At 51.4% G+C, this 16775-nt stretch overlaps 1 protein-coding gene across 1 annotated transcript in view; it reads right to left on the bottom strand.

Moving 5' to 3' along the window:
• Nucleotides 1-16775, bottom strand: part of LOC127914907 (potassium/sodium hyperpolarization-activated cyclic nucleotide-gated channel 3-like) — a 39572-nt gene that overhangs the window by 627 nt on the left and 22170 nt on the right. The window contains exons 2-10 of the mRNA XM_052492678.1: nt 13477-13683; nt 12854-13076; nt 10408-10569; nt 5725-5943; nt 4519-4665; nt 3916-4156; nt 3504-3668; nt 1324-1719; nt 697-1074 (exon numbers count right to left, since the gene is read on the bottom strand). Coding sequence (XP_052348638.1) covers nt 697-1074; nt 1324-1719; nt 3504-3668; nt 3916-4156; nt 4519-4665; nt 5725-5943; nt 10408-10569; nt 12854-13076; nt 13477-13683 — 2138 coding nt within the window. The remainder of the gene's footprint in view (nt 1-696; nt 1075-1323; nt 1720-3503; nt 3669-3915; nt 4157-4518; nt 4666-5724; nt 5944-10407; nt 10570-12853; nt 13077-13476; nt 13684-16775) is intronic.

Genomic DNA, 16775 nt, shown 5'->3' with positions numbered 1-16775 from the left:
AAGGCTTTAGAGGGGGTAGGGGTGGGCCCAGATAGAGGGTAAGGGGAGGGGGGTGTAGGGGAGGACTTGATTAGGGGAGAGGAGGGGGGAGAGGGGGCCGCGAGAGAGGACTTGCGTCCATGGGTTTGTGGAAGTGAGAGAGGAGCACTGACAGAGGAGGGAGGGGGAGTGGAGGAGGGAGAGGGGGAAGAAGAGCGAGATGGGGGTGTAGGGGTGGGTTTGGGGCGAGGGGTTGAGGTGAGTGGAGTAGTTCCGGCAGAGGGAGGGATGGAGCAGTGGGGAGGAGAGGAGGAGCGAGATGGGGGTGTAGGGGTGAGTTTGGGGCGAGGGGTTAGTGGCAGGGCTGGGATGAGGGAGAAAGGAGCGGGAGCAGGGGAGGGGGTGGCAAAGGAGAGGGGGGTTTGTTTGGGGGAGGGGTGTAGGAGGCCAGGGGAGAAGCTGATGTGGGTGTGGCTGCAGGTACAGCGACAGGATGTGTGTGTGTGGCTGTGTGTGTGTGTGCAGGGCAGTGTGTAGAGACAGGATCAGGGAGGGGCTGTATAGAGCCCAGGTTATGTGCTTGTATCTGTGCATTGAATGGGGGCATCTGTAACTGTTGTGCTGGGACTTGTACTGGTAGGGGAGTAGTCAACACCCCCACACTGCAACCCCTGGCAAGCTGCGTCCCAGCCAGGAACGAGGCTGGCAGCAGGTTACCTCCAGAGGCCTTCCGCTCGAGAGGGGGGTGAGGCTGCATGCTTGCCCAGGATCGATGAGGCAGGGTGGGCTGCGAGGCGGAGAGGAGCCTGGCCTCCTGGGTGAGCCTCCCAAGTGCAGGCAGGCCCTGGTTGCTGCTGCCTCCGTGACGCAATAGCGCCTCCTTGGCTCCATGCTGGCCAGCCATGGAACTGCAAGTGTCTGACATGACACTGGTGGCTGCAGTTGGATTCACGTGGTAGAACAGATGGGGTGTGGTGGCCCCTCCTACCTTGGGGATTCCTGGGGTTCCACACATCACTGAAGAGTGTTCCGGGTAGAGGCGGAGACTGTAGTGCAGGGTCTTTCCTAATTGGACTGACGTGGAGACAGAGGAGGCTGGTGTGGGTGGGGTTTGAGCAACAGGAGGTGATATCACACCTCCCGGGGGGGCCATGGGGAAGGGCGAGGGGGAGGGGAAGGCAGGAAACCCCCCTCTAGGGGACAGCCCCCCCATCCCTCCTACCCCCATCATCCCAATGAGGGAACTAACAGAGGGGCGCAGGGGCTGCAGGACAGGGGGCCGCGGGGGGGAGAGGGGGAAGGAGACGGAGGGCGATGGAGAGATGGAGGGGAGGAATATAGCGCCTCCTAGCGCATGTTGCTGCTGTAGCTGCTGTTGAAGCTGCTGTTGCTGCTGCTGCTGGTGCATGAGGGCGATGGCCACGTTAGTCGTAGCGGCCGCCGTCTGGAGCGGAGCGTGGATCAGTGGAGCCCAGATCAGTGGGTGGGGCCTAGGGGAGACCGTACCACTTCCTCCCGTGGCCCCTCCCCTTCCTGCAGCGGCAGCAGCGATGGCCTCCTGCATGGCTGGCATGCTGTCGTGTTTAACAATCTGCTGAACCAGCATGCTGTCACAGGAGCCCAGCCCCCCCATGCCTAGCCCCGCCCCCCCTCCTCCTCGACCCCCACGCCCCAAACCGCTGCCCCCTGCCATGGAACCCGCCTGGGACGGCTTCCTCATCAGGATAGAGTTCTTCCTACCTGCAGAGGAGAACAAAGAAGAGAGAAGAGAATAGAATGAAATGATCAAAACAGAAACAAACTGATGGAGGGGATGGATACTGTTTCTGTCTGACACAAATGGAGGAAAACAAGAGCAAGAAGAAAGTGGTAGAAACTAAAGTGAGGGTCAAACAACACAGTTGTAACGAGGCTGACAGGGTTGAGTGGCTGATTAAAGATCACAAACAGAACCAGGTATCTGCTCTAGCTCTCTGTTCTAACAGCTCTCTGCTCTCACAGCTCTCTGCTCTCACAGCTCTCTGTTCTAACAGCTCTCTGCTCTAACAGCTCTCTGTTCTAACAGCTCTCTGTTCTAACAGCTCTCTGCTCTAACAGCTCTCTGTTCTAACAGCTCTCTGTTCTAACAGCTCTCTGCTCTAACAGCTCTCTGTTCTAACAGCTCTCTGTTCTAACAGCTCTCTGGTCTAACAGCTCTCTGTTCTAACAGCTCTCTGTTCTAACAGCTCTCTGTTCTAACAGCTCTCTGTTCTAACAGCTCTCTGTTCTAACAGCTCTCTGTTCTAACAGCTCTCTGTTCTAACAGCTCTCTGTTCTAACAGCTCTCTGCTCTAACAGCTCTCTGCTCTAACAGCTCTCTGTTCTAACAGCTCTCTGCTCTAACAGCTCTCTGCTCTAACAGCTCTCTGCTCTAACAGCTCTCTGTTCTAACAGCTCTCTGCTCTAACAGCTCTCTGCTCGAAACAGCTCTCTGTTCTAACAGCTCTCTGCTCTAACAGCTCTCTGCTCTAACAGCTCTCTGTTCTAACAGCTCTCTGCTCTAACAGCTCTCTGCTCTAACAGCTCTCTGCTCTAACAGCTCTCTGTTCTAACAGCTCTCTGCTCTAACAGCTCTCTGTTCTAACAGCTCTCTGTTCTAACAGCTCTGTTCTAGCTCTCTGCTCTAACAGCTCTCTGCTCTAACAGCTCTAACAGCTCTCTGTTCTAACATTTCTCTTTTCTAACAGCTCTCTGTTCTAACAGCTCTCTGTTCTCACAGCTCTCTGTTCTCACAGCTCTCTGTTCTCACAGCTCTCTGTTCTAACAGCTCTCTGTTCTAACAGCTCTCTGCTCTAACAGCTCTCTGTTCTAACAGCTCTCTGTTCTAACAGCTCTCTGCTCTAACAGCTCTCTGCTCTAACAGCTCTCTGTTCTAGCTCTCTGCTCTAACAGCTCTCTGCTCTAACAGCTCTCTGTTCTAACAGCTCTCTGCTCTAACAGCTCTCTGCTCTAACAGCTCTCTGCTCTAACAGCTCTCTGTTCTAACAGCTCTCTGTTCTAACAGCTCTCTGCTCTAACAGCTCTCTGCTCTAACAGCTCTCTGTTCTAACAGCTCTCTGTTCTAACAGCTCTCTGTTTTTCTAGCAGTTTCTCAATTCAATTCAATTGAAAGGGCTTTATTGGCATGGGAAACATATTTTAACAGTACATAATAAACAAAAGTGAAATAAACAATACACATTTACAGTAAACATTACACTCACTAAAGTTCCACAAGAATAAGGCCTTTTCAAATGTCATATTATGTGCAAATAGTTCAAGTATAAAAGGGAAAATAGTTTCTCTCTTCCTTAACCTGCCTTGAAGGGCTTCTGCAACTGTAAGGTCATTTACAAATAAAATCTGAATTGATTTGAAAAATGCTATTCACTGGCAAGGTCTCTGCACAAAGCGCCATAGAAATTAAACTGAATTGAAAACTGAAAGTCTTTGCAAGTAATGGACCGATTGGCAGGTGCTTGAGCCAATCGGGAGAGGATTAGTACCGATGCGGTCCAACCGGTCGACGGCCACCGTCTCGAAGGCCCGCCTCATCATAGGGTGTTCTTCCAGGACCTCGTTGAAACTGTCCACACTGAGGGAGTAGAGACGACAGTATGTATCTGCTCTGACGCTCGCCGTCCTCCGGCCCCGAGTCAACAGACAGATCTCTGAGAGAGCGGGAGAGTGAGTGAGAGAGAGAGAGGGAGATGGACAGAGAGAGAGGAGGAAGTGCAGGTGTGGATAAAGAGGGAGAAGGGAAGAGGGGTGAGAGACTGGAAAAAACAACATTTTGTTGAAGAAATTGAAGAACTGATTCATCTAACACACAACCACACCTCTCCCCTTCCACTTCCCTTTTTAATCACACTGTCCTTACCCTCACCCCTCCCTCCCCCTTCTTCCTCCTCTCCTCACCCCCAAAGTAGGACCCGTCACTGAGTTTGGTCTCCTTGTTTCCGCGGGTGAGTATGCCGACTCGTCCGTGTTGAATGAAGTACATCTTGCGTCCCACCGTGCCCTCACGGATGATGAAGTCATTGGGCTGGAACACCTCGAAGCGAAGCTTGGTCAGCACTGCCGTCACAAAGTTAGGGTCCGCGTTAGCAAACAGCGGCATGTGAGCCACCAGGCTACGGCAGTTAAAGCTAACTATCGCCTGAGAGGGGGGGAAAGAGAGGGGGAGGGAGGGGGGAGGAGTTGGGAAGTTAGTTAGAATGAACTAAAACTGAATTGTATCAGTACGTTTTAATTTTCTTTCATGTAAAATGTGTTTGAGGCAGTTTGAATCAACTGGTTTGAGCAGGAGTTTTTTTTTGTTACACTATTGCTAGCTTTCGTAAATTGTAACAGTGTGTGTGCGTGTGTGCCTGCCCGTGTGCCTGTCCGTGTGCCTGCCCGTGTGCCTGTCCGTGTGCCTGCCCGTGTGCCTGTCCGTGTGCCTGCATCCGTGGCTTGTGTGTGTGTGCGCGTGCGTGCGTGCCTCGTGCGCGTGTGTGTGTGCGCGTGTGTGTGTGTTACCTCCTTTAGTGGTTCGCTGAGTTCACCCAGTATGTTCTCCTCGTCAAACATCTTGCCCTGGAAGCGATGCTCATAGTACTCATGAATCCTCTGACGGACATCTGCAGGGAGCTTATGGAACGACATGTACTGCTCCACCTGCTTATACTGGAACACAACGTCAATACAATGTCAATACAACGGGAATACAATGTCAATACAACGATACAACGCTAATACAGCGTTAATACAGCGTTAATACAAAGTCAATACAAAGTCAATACAAAGTCAATACAATGTTCATACAATGTTCATACAACGTGAATACAATGTTAATACAACGTTAATACAATGTTAACACAACGTTAATACAATGTTAATACAACATTAATACAATGTTCATACAACGTGAATACAGCGTTAATAAAAGCACACATACACACACGATATGGGTGCTGCTGCTTTACTACAGTATAATACACACTATACTGCTTTACTACAGTATAATACACACTATACTGCTTTACTACAGTTTAATACACACTATACTGCTTTACTACAGTTTAATACACACTATACTGCTTTCCTACAGTTTAATACACACTATACTGCTTTCCTACAGTTTAATACACACTATACTGCTTTACTACAGTTTAATACACACTATACTGCTTTACTACAGTTTAATACACACTATACTGCTTTACTACCGTATAATACACACTATACTGCTTTACTACCGTATAATACACACTATACTGCTTTACTACAGTATAATACACACTATACTGCTTCACTACAGTATAATACACACTATACTGCTTTACTACAGTATAATACACACTATACTGCTTTACTACAGTATAATACACACTATACTACTTTACTAAAGTATAATACACACTATACTGCTTCACTGCAGTATAATACACACTATACTGCTTTACTACAGTATAATACACACTATACTGCTTTACTACAGTATAATACACACTATACTGCTTTACTACAGTATAATACACACTATACTGCTTCACTGCAGTATAATACACACTTGACTGGATGAACAGGAAGAGTGTTTGTGAGTGGAGTATGGTTCCTTTACCGTCTCCTGCCTTTGAGGAGTCATCAAATGAATTTGATGAATGGTAGGGTAAAGAGAATAAGGGACAGAGGAATGGAGAGAGAGAGATGGAGGGAGGGATAGAGAGGGTCCTAATCTCTTACTTTCTCCTGGTACTGTCGTCTTGAGGAGTCCAGGGACTGTATGAGAGCGGTGGCATGGCCGATGAACATGGCATAGCAGGTGGCACCAATGATCATACTGAGCATGGTGAGCCACACGTCTGTCATGCCCTCTGGAGCCTGGGCACCGTAGCCAATACACAACATGTGGCTCATCGCCTTGAAAAGGGCATAGGAGTACTGGATCCCCCAAGTATCATTCTGGACGGAGAGAGAGATGGAGAGAGAGGTGGAGAGAGAGTTAAACAGGCCCTTCTACAGAGGGAGAGGTGGAGAGAGAGGTGGAGAGAGAGTTAAACAGGCCCTTCTACAGAGGGAGAAGTGGAGGTGGAGAGAGAGGTGGAGAGAGAGTTAAACAGGCCCTTCTACAGAGGGAGAGGTGGAGAGAGAGGTGGAGAGAGAGTTAAACAGGCCCTTCTACAGAGGGAGAAGTGGAGGTGGAGAGAGAGGTGGAGAGAGAGTTAAACAGGCCCTTCGACAGAGGGAGAGGTGGAGAGAGAGTTAAACACGCCCTTCTACAGAGGAAGAGGGAGAGGTGGAGAGAGAGTTAAACACGCCCTTCTACAGAGGAAGAGGGAGAGGTGGAGAGAGAGTTAAAACAGGCCCTTCTACAGAGGAAGAGGGAGAGGTGGAGAGAGAGGTGGAGAGAGAGTTAAACAGGCCCTTCTACAGAGGGAGAGGTGGAGAGAGAGTTAAACACGCCCTTCTACAGAGGAAGAGGGAGAGGTGGAGAGAGAGTTAAACAGGCCCTTCTACAGAGGGAGAAGTGGAGGTGGAGAGAGAGGTGGAGAGAGAGTTAAACAGGCCCTTCTACAGAGGGAGAGGTGGAGGTGGAGAGAGAGTTAAACAGGCCCTTCTACAGAGGGAGAGGTGGAGGTGGAGAGAGAGGTGGAGAGAGAGTTAAACAGGCCCTTCTACAGAGGAAGAGGTGGAGAGAGTTAAACACGCCCTTCTACAGAGGAAGAGAGAGAGGTGGAGAGAGAGTTAAACAGGCGCTTCTACAGAGGGAGAGGGAGAGGTGGAGAGAGAGTTAAACAGGCCCTTCTACAGAGGGAGAGGTGGAGGTGGAGAGAGAGTTAAACAGGCCCTTCTATAGAGGAAGAGAGAGAGGTGGAGAGAGTTAAACAGGCGCTTCTACAGAGGGAGAGGGAGAGGTGGAGAGAGAGTTAAACAGGCGCTTCTACAGAGGGAGAGGTGGAGGTGGAGAGAGAGTTAAACAGGCCCTTCTACAGAGGGAGAGGTGGAGGTGGAGAGAGAGTTAAACAGGCCCTTCTACAGAGGGAGAGGTGGAGGTGGAGAGAGAGTTAAACAGGCCCTTCTACAGAGGAAGATAGAGAGGTGGAGAGAGAGTTAAACAGGCGCTTCTACAGAGGGAGAGGGAGAGGTGGAGAGACAGTTAAACAGGCGCTTCTACAGAGGGAGTCCGAGAGGAAGAGAGAGAGAGGTGGAGAGAGAGTTAAATAGGCCCTTCTACAGAGGGAGTCCGAGAGGAAGAGGGAGAGGGAGAAGAAGGTGGAAGGGAGGGAGGGATGAGTGGTACAACACTAGTTAAGGTAATAGCTAGTTAACTCGTGTTGTACCACTCATCCCTTCCACCTTCTTCTCCCTCTCCCTCTTCCTCTCGGACTCCCTCTGTAGAATGGCCTGTGTAACTGTTTAACCTAGGCTAAAACTGTGGCTGTAAAGTGCTTGGTAGAGTTGCTCATTGCTTTTCCACTTCCTGCTGTGTACAACAGACTACTAACAGGCAAAAAGCTAGAGGAAAATAATAATGATAATAATAAAATGGCTCTAAAATATGTTATAAAGCCAGTGTGTGTTAGCCAATCATGCAACGAAGCATATTTATCTCACGCTGAGTGTGACTGTGTTTGTGATTGCTTGTGTGTGTGTGAGGCCAATTATATCCTGTTCTGTTAAATGGTCCGGCGGGTGGCACATGGCTTTCTCTGGGGGAAAACACTTAGCCTCAGCTGGCCTAGCAACAGTCACCCCGGCAACCACTGAGGAAACACTGCCGCGACGGGAGTCAGCGAAACACACAGCCGTGTATGTATGTGTGTGTGTGTGTGTGTGTGCGTGTGTGTGTTCATATCTCCATCTATAATATAATAATAATAATAATACACACACTCTCTCTCTCTCTGTCTACACACACTCTCTCTCTCTGTCTACACACACTCTCTCTCTCTCTGTCTACACACACTCTCTCTCTCTGTCTACACATACACTCTCTCTCTCTCTGTCTACACACACACTCTCTCTGTCTACACACTCTCTCTCTCTGTCTACACACACTCTCTCTCTCTGTCTACACACACTCTCTCTCTCTGTCTACACACACACTCTCTCTCTCTGTCTACACACACTCTCTCTCTCTGTCTACACACACTCTCTCTCTCTGTCTACACACACTCTCTCTCTACACACACTCTCTCTCTCTGTCTACACATACACTCTCTCTCTCTCTGTCTACACACACTCTCTCTCTCTGTCTACACACACTCTCTCTCTCTGTCTACACACACTCTCTCTCTCTGTCTACACACTCTCTCTATCTCTGTCTACACACACTCTCTCTCTCTGTCTACACACACTCTCTCTCTCTGTCTACACACACTCTCTCTCTCTCTGTCTACACACACTCTCTCTGTCTACACACACTCTCTCTCTCTCTGTCTACACACACTCTCTCTCTCTCTGTCTACACATACACTCTCTCTCTCTGTCTACACACACACTCTCTCTCTCTCTGTCTACACACACTCTCTCTCTCTCTGTCTACACATACACTCTGTCTCTCTGTCTACACATACACTCCCTCTCTCTCTGTCTACACACACTCTCTCTCTCTCTGTCTACACATACACTCTCTCTCTCTCTGTCTACACATACACACACTCTCTCTCTGTCTACACATACACTCTCTCTCTCTCTACACACACTCTCTCTCTACACACACTCTCTCTGTCTACACACACTCTCTCTCTCTGTCTACACACACTCTCTCTCTCTGTCTACACACACTCTCTCTCTCTACACACTCTCTCTCTCTGTCTACACACACTCTCTCTCTCTGTCTACACACTCTCTCTCTCTACACACTCTCTCTCTCTGTCTACACACACTCTCTCTCTGTCTACACACACTCTCTCTCTCTCTACACACACTCTCTCTCTCTCTGTCTACACACACTCTCTCTCTCTGTCTACACACACTCTCTCTCTCTGTCTACACACACTCTCTCTCTCTGTCTACACACACTCTCTCTCTCTGTCTACACACACTCTCTCTCTACACACACTCTCTCTGTCTACACACACTCTCTCTCTCTGTCTACACACTCTCTCTGTCTACACACTCTCTCTCTCTACACACTCTCTCTCTCTACACACTCTCTCTCTGTCTACACACACTCTCCCTCTGTCTACACACACTCTCTCTCTGTCTACACACAATCTCTGTCTACACACACTCTCTCTCTACACACTCTCTCTCTCTCTCTGTCTACACACTCTCTCTCTCTACACACTCTCTCTACACACTCACACTCTCCCTCTGTCTACACACTCTCTCTCTGTCTACACACACTCTCTCTCTCTGTCTACACACACTCTCTCTCTACACACACTCTCTCTGTCTACACACACTCTCTCTCTCTGTCTACACACACTCTCTCTCTACACACTCTTTCTCTCTCTCTCTCTCTCTCTCTCTCTCTCTCTCTCTCTCTCTCTCTCTCTCTCTCTCTGTCTACACACTCTCTCTCTCTACACACTCTCTCTCTCTACACACTCTCTCTCTCTACACACTCTCTCTCTCTGTCTACACACACTCTCTCTGTCTACACACACTCTCTCTCTACACACACTCTCTCTCTCTGTCTACACACACTCTCTCTCTACACACTCTCTCTCTCTCTCTCTGTCTACACACTCACTCTCTGTCTACACACTCTCTCTCTCTACACACTCTCTCTCTGTCTACACACTCTCTCTCTCTGTCTACACACTCTCTCTCTGTCTACACACTCTCTCTCTGTCTACACACACTCTCTCTCTACACACACTCTCTCTGTCTACACACACTCTCTCTCTCTGTCTACACACACTCTCTCTCTCTGTCTACACACACTCTCTCTCTCTCTGTCTACACACACTCTCTCTCTCTGTCTACACACACTCTCTCTCTCTGTCTACACACTCTCTCTCTCTCTGTCTACACACTCTCTCTCTCTCTGTCTACACACTCTCTCTCTCTCTACACACACTCTCTCTCTAAACACACTCTCTCTCTCTGTCTACACACACTCTCTCTGTCTACACACACTCTCTCTCTACACACACTCTCTCTCTCGCTGTCTACACATACACTCCCTCTCTCTCTCTATACACACTCTCTCTCTCTGTCTACACACTCTCTCTCTCTACACACACTCTCTCTGTCTACACACACACTCTCTCTCTCTCTCTGGCTACACATACACTCTCTCTGTGTCTACACACACTCTCTCTCTCTGGCTACACAGACAATCAGTCCACTACCCAGTAATCAGTGCACACACAAACACAATATCAATAATGCCAGCCAGCCAGCCAGCCAGCCAGCCAGCCAGCCAGACAGACAGACAGACAGACAGACAGACAGACAGACAGAGTAACTCACCACCATGTTATTCTTGGAGACCCAGCAGTCCAGGGGGAAGTCCTGCAGCATGGGAACCAGGAACTGTAGACATCCGTCCCAGTGGCACAGCAGCAGCATCATGCCTATCAGGTTGACTATCCTCACCATGGCACTGGCCAGGTCATAGGTCATATGGAAGATCTGGAGGGGGAGAGTTTGACATCACTTTAGTTTATTGACATCTTGCGAGGGCACCTTTTATGACAGTTGCCTCTTCCCCAATGAAGAGGTAAATCAGCTGCCCCCGTAGCGGTCTCTCTTTCCCCTATACTACGTTGACCTCTCCTTTCCCCCTCTCTGCCTCTCTCCTCACACCTCCCTCTCTCCCTCCCCTCTGGCATGTTCCACTGACTGCCCTCTGCCTCTCTCCTCACACCTCCCTCTCTCCCTCCCCTCTGGCATGTTCCACTGACTGCCCTCAGCCTCTCTCCTCACACCTCCCTCTCTCCCTCCCCTCTGGCATGTTCCACTGACTGCCCTCTGCCTCTCTCCTCACACCTCCCTCTCTCCCTCCCCTCTGGCATGTTCCACTGACTGCCCTCTGCCTCTCTCCTCACACCTCCCTCTCTCCCTCCCCTCTGGCATGTTCCACTGACTGCCCTCTGCCTCTCTCCTCACACCTCCCTCTCTCCTCCCCTCTGGCATGTTCCACTGACTGCCCTGCCTGCCCTCTGGCATGTTCCACTGACTGCCCTCTGCCTCTCTCCTCACACCTCCCTCTCTCCCTCCCCTCTGGCATGTTCCACTGACTGCCCTCTGCCTCTCTCCTCACACCTCCCTCTCTCCCTCCCCTCTGGCATGTTCCACTGACTGCCCTCTGCCTCTCTCCTCACACCTCCCTCTCTCCCTCCCCTCTGGCATGTTCCACTGACTGCCCTCTGCCTCTCTCCTCACACCTCCCTCTCTCCCTCCCCTCTGGCATGTTCCACTGACTGCCCTCTGCCTCTCTCCTCACACCTCCCTCTCTCCCTCCCCTCTGGCATGTTCCACTGACTGCCCTCTGCCTCTCTCCTCACACCTCCCTCTCTCCCTCCCCTCTGGCATGTTCCACTGACTGCCCTCAGCCTCTCTCCTCACACTGCCCTCCCTCTCTCCCTCCCCTCCCCTGGCATGTTCCACTGACTTCCCTCTGCCTCTCTCCTCACACCTCCCTCTCTCCCTCCCCTCTGGCATGTTCCACTGACTGCCCTCTGCCTCTCTCCTCACACCTCCCTCTCTCCCTCCCCTCTGGCATGTTCCACTGACTGCCCTCTGCCTCTCTCCTCACACCTCCCTCTCTCCCTCCCCTCTGGCATGTTCCACTGACTGCCCTCTGCCTCTCTCCTCCCTCTCTCCCTCCCCTCTGGCATGTTCCACTGACTGCCCTCTGCCTCTCTCCTCACACCTCCCTCTCTCCCTCCCCTCTGGCATGTTCCACTGACTGCCCTCTGCCTCTCTCCTCACACCTCCCTCTCTCCCTCCCCTCTGGCATGTTCCACTGACTGCCCTCTGCCTCTCTCCTCACACCTCCCTCTCTCCCTCCCCTCTGGCATGTTCCACTGACTGCCCTCTGCCTCTCTCCTCACACCTCCCTCTCTCCCTCCCCTCTGGCATGTTCCACTGACTGCCCTCTGCCTCTCTCTCACACCTCCCTCTCTCCCTCCCCTCTGGCATGTTCCACTGACTGCCCTCTGCCTCTCTCCTCACACCTCCCTCTCTCCCTCCCCTCTGGCATGTTCCACTGACTGCCCTCTGCCTCTCTCCTCACACCTCCCTCTCTCCCTCCCCTCTGGCATGTTCCACTGACTGCCCTCAGCCTCTCTCCTCACACCTCCCTCTCTCCCTCCCCTCTGGCATGTTCCACTGACTGCCCTCTGCCTCTCTCCTCACACCTCCCTCTCTCCCTCCCCTCTGGCATGTTCCACTGACTGCCCTCTGCCTTCTCTCTGGAGGATGTAGCCAGTGAGTTGTGACAGTGGAAGTAAGTCTCTCTTTCCCTCCCTCCTCTCCCTGTGTTCCCGGTCTCTCACCTCCTCCCACTGGTGGATGTAGCGTATGAGTCGTGACAGTAAGTCTCTCTTTCCCTCCCTCCCCTCTTTCTCTACCTCCTCTCCCTGTGTTCCCGGTCTCTCACCTCCTCCCACTGGTGGATGTAGCGTATGAGTCGTGACAGTAAGTCTCTCTTTCCCTCCCTCCCCTCTTTCTCTACCTCCTCTCCCTGTGTTCCCGGTCTCTCACCTCCTCCTACTGGTGGATGTAGCGTATGAGTCGTGACAGTAAGTCTCTCTTTCCCTCCCTCCCCTCTTTCTCTACCTCCTCTCCCTGTGTTCCCGGTCTCTCACCTCCTCCCACTGGTGGATGTAGCGTATGAGTCGTGACAGTAAGTCTCTCTTTCCCTCCCTCCCCTCTTTCTCTACCTCCTCTCCCTGTGTTCCCGGTCTCTCACCTCCTCCCACTGGTGGATGTAGCGTATGAGTCGTGACAGGCGCAGCAGGCGCAGCAGGCTGAGGATCTTGGTGAAGCGTACGATGCGGAGGGCCCTGGCCGTCCTGTAAACCTCTGAGTCCAGCCGGGCCTCCAAGTCCACCATCAGGAAGATATAGTCCACAGGGATGGACGACACAAAGTCCACCGCAAACCAGCTCTTTAGGTAGCGCTGACGGATAGCCCTGTGGTAGCATAGCATAATATAAAAGTCATTTCTATGGTCTCACAGTTAGCTTAGCATTCTGGTATTATTCCTATGGTCTCACAGTTAGCTTAGCATAGCATAGACCAACATTGATTCCTATGGCCCCAGTAGATATGGTTCTTTAGAAGAAATAACAAACAACTCCATTCATTCACATTCTGGAAGAACACCACACAGGGAAGCATTGCCTCCAGCTCTGTGTCACCTTCACACAGACAGACACTGACACACACTAACACACACAGACACACACAGACACAAACAAACACACACAAACACACACAGACACAAACACACACAAACACACACAGACACACACAGACACACACACACACACACACACACACACACACACACACACACACACACACACTGACTTGGGGTCTAGCAGTATCTCAGTGCTGTCCTCCTTGACGATACCAGTCCTGAAGTTGAGGACCAGGTCAACCAGGAAGAGAGTATCAGAGACCACGTTGAAGATGATCCAGGGAGGAGTGTTCTCATCCTTAAAGAAGGTGATTCCTACTGGCAGGATGATCAGGTTCCCCATCATCAAACACAACATGATCAGATCCCAGTAGAACCTGGGAGAGGAGAGGAGAGGAGGGGAGGGGAGAGAGAGAGAGAGGTTTCCTATCATCAGACACAACATGATCAGATCCCAGTAGAACCTGGGAGAGGAGAGGAGGGGAGGGGAGGGGAGAGAGGGAGAGAGAGAGGTTTCCTATCATCAGACACAACATGATCAGATCCCAGTAGAACCTGGGAGAGGAGAGGAGGGGAGGGGAGAGAGAGAGGGAGAGGAGAGGAGGGGAGAGAGGAGAGGAGGGGAGGGGAGAGAGGGAGAGGAGAGGAGAGGAGAGGAGAGGAGAGGAGAGGCGAGGAGAGGAGGGGAGAGGAGAGAGGGAGAGGGAGAGGGAGAGAGAGAGGTTTCCTATCATCAGACACAACATGATCAGATCCCAGTAGAACCTGGGAGAGGAGGGGAGGGGAGGGGAGGGGAGGGGAGGGGAGGGGAGGGAAAGAGAGAGGTTTCCTATCATCAGACACAGCATGATCAGATCCCAGTAGAACCTGGGAGAGGAGGGGAGGGGAGGGGAGGGAGGGAAAGAGAGAGGTTTCCTATCATCAGACACAACATGATCAGATCCCAGTAGAACCTGGGAGAGGAGGGGAGGGGAGGGGAGGGGAGGGGAGGGGAGGGAGGGGAGGGGAGGGAAAGAGAGAGGTTTCCTATCATCAGACACAACATGATCAGATCCCAGTAGAACCTGGGAGAGGAGGGGAGGGGAGGGGAGGGGAGGGGAGGGGGGGAGGGGAGGGAGGGAAAGAGAGAGGTTTCCTATCATCAGACACAACATGATCAGATCCCAGTAGAACCTGGGAGAGGAGAGGAGAGGAGAGGAGAGGAGGGGAGGGGAGGGGAGGGGAGGGAAAGAGAGAGGTTTCCTATCATCAGACACAACATGATCAGATCCCAGTAGAACCTGAGAGAGGAGAGGAGGGGAGGGGAGGGAAAGAGAGAGGTTTCCTATCATCAGACACAACATGATCAGATCCCAGTAGAACCTGGGAGAGGAGGGGAGGGGAGGGGAGGGGAGGGGAGGGGGGAGGGGAGGGGGGGGGAGGGGAGGGAAAGAGAGAGGTTTCCTATCATCAGACACAACATGATCAGATCCCAGTAGAACCTGGGAGAGGAGAGGAGGGGAGGGGAGGGGAGGGGAGAGAAGGAGAGAGAGGGGTTCCCTATCACCAATATCAATGACATATCCCAATTGAACTCATTCCCTGTACTATATTTTTTACCAAGTCTCACACTCTCTTTCTCTTTTCTGTGGGACTCAAGTTCTGGGATCATTAATGTAATGATCCAGTTGAACTACGACAACTCTCACACACACCCCGTCTCTCAGACAGTCTAGTTCCAGAGCCAGTGGTGGGTTTATAACCGTGATATTGAATAAAAGGATTACTGGAGAAACACTCTGGACAACTGCTGTGGGCGATAATGACGTCATCCTGACCTTGAAATATAGAGGTATGAGTTAGAAGAGAACAAATGAATAACATCACTTCCATATCACACTGTGGCGAACACACACACTATAGAGGACACCGCTATCTAACCCCCTACACACTGCTCCTCTAGTCTGGCAGAAGACACCGCTATCTAACCCCCTACACACTGCTCCTCTAGTCTGGCAGAAGACACCGCTATCTAACCCCCTACACACTGCTCCTCTAGTCTGGCAGAAGACACCACTATCTAACCCCCTACACACTGCTCCTCTAGTCTGGCAGAAGACACCACTATCTAACCCCCTACACACTGCTCCTCTAGTCTGGCAGAAGACACCACTATCTAACCCCCTACACACTGCTCCTCTAGTCTGGCAGAAGACACCACTATCTAACCCCCTACACACTACTCCTCTAGTCTGGCAGAAGACACCACTAGCTAACCCCCCTACACACTGCTCCGCTAGTCTGACATAAGACACCACTATCTAACCCCCCTACACACTGCTCCCACTAGTCTGGCAGAAGACACCACTATCTAACCCCCCTACACACTGCTCCCGCTAGTCTGGCAGAAGACACCACTATCTAACCCCCCTACACACTGCTCCACTAGTCTGGCAGAAGACACCACTATCTAACCCCCTACACACTGCTCCTCTAGTCTGACAGAAGACACCACTATCTAACCCCCTACACACTGCTCCTCTAGTCTGGCAGAAGACACCACTATCTAACCCCCTACACACTGCTCCTCTAGTCTGGCAGAAGACACCACTATCTAACCCCCCTACACACTGCTCCTCTAGTCTGGCAGAAGACACTACTATCTAACCCCCTACACACTACTCCTCTAGTCTGGCAGAAGACACCACTATCTAACCCCCTACACACTACTCCCACTAGTCTGGCAGAAGACACCACTATCTAACCCCCTACACACTGCTCCCACTAGTCTGGCAGAAGACACCACTATCTAACCCCCTACACACTGCTCCTCTAGTCTGGCAGAAGACACCACTATCTCACCCTCTACACACTGCTCATTTAGTCTGGCATAAGACACCACTATCTCACCCCCTACACACTGCTCCTCTAGTCTGGCAGAAGACACCACTATCTAACCCCCTACACACTACTCCTCTAGTCTGGCAGAAGACACCACTATCTCACCCCCCTACACACTACTCCCACTAGTCTTGCAGAAGACACCACTATCTAACCCCCCTACACACTGCTCCCGCTAGTCTGGCAGAAGACACCACTATCTAACCCCCCTACACACTGCTCCACTAGTCTGGCAGAAGACACCACTATCTAACCCCTACACACTGCTCCTCTAGTCTGACAGAAGACACCACTATCTAACCCCTACACACTGCTCCTCTAGTCTGGCAGAAGACACCACTATCTAACCCCCTACACACTGCTCCTCTAGTCTGGCAGAAGACACCACTATCTAACCCCCTACACACTGCTCCTCTAGTCTGGCAGAAGACACTACTATCTAACCCCTACACACTACTCCTCTAGTCTGGCAGAAGACACCACTATCTAACCCCTACACACTACTCCCACTAGTCTGGCAGAAGACACCACTATCTAACCCCTACACACTGCTCCCACTAGTCTGGCAGAAGACACCACTATCTAACCC

This window comes from Oncorhynchus keta, chromosome 34 (genome assembly GCF_023373465.1).
Source record: "Oncorhynchus keta strain PuntledgeMale-10-30-2019 chromosome 34, Oket_V2, whole genome shotgun sequence".
Classification (NCBI taxonomy): domain Eukaryota; kingdom Metazoa; phylum Chordata; class Actinopteri; order Salmoniformes; family Salmonidae; genus Oncorhynchus; species Oncorhynchus keta.
Note: the sequence above shows the minus strand (reverse complement) of the source record. Positions and strands in the feature narration are given on the sequence as shown.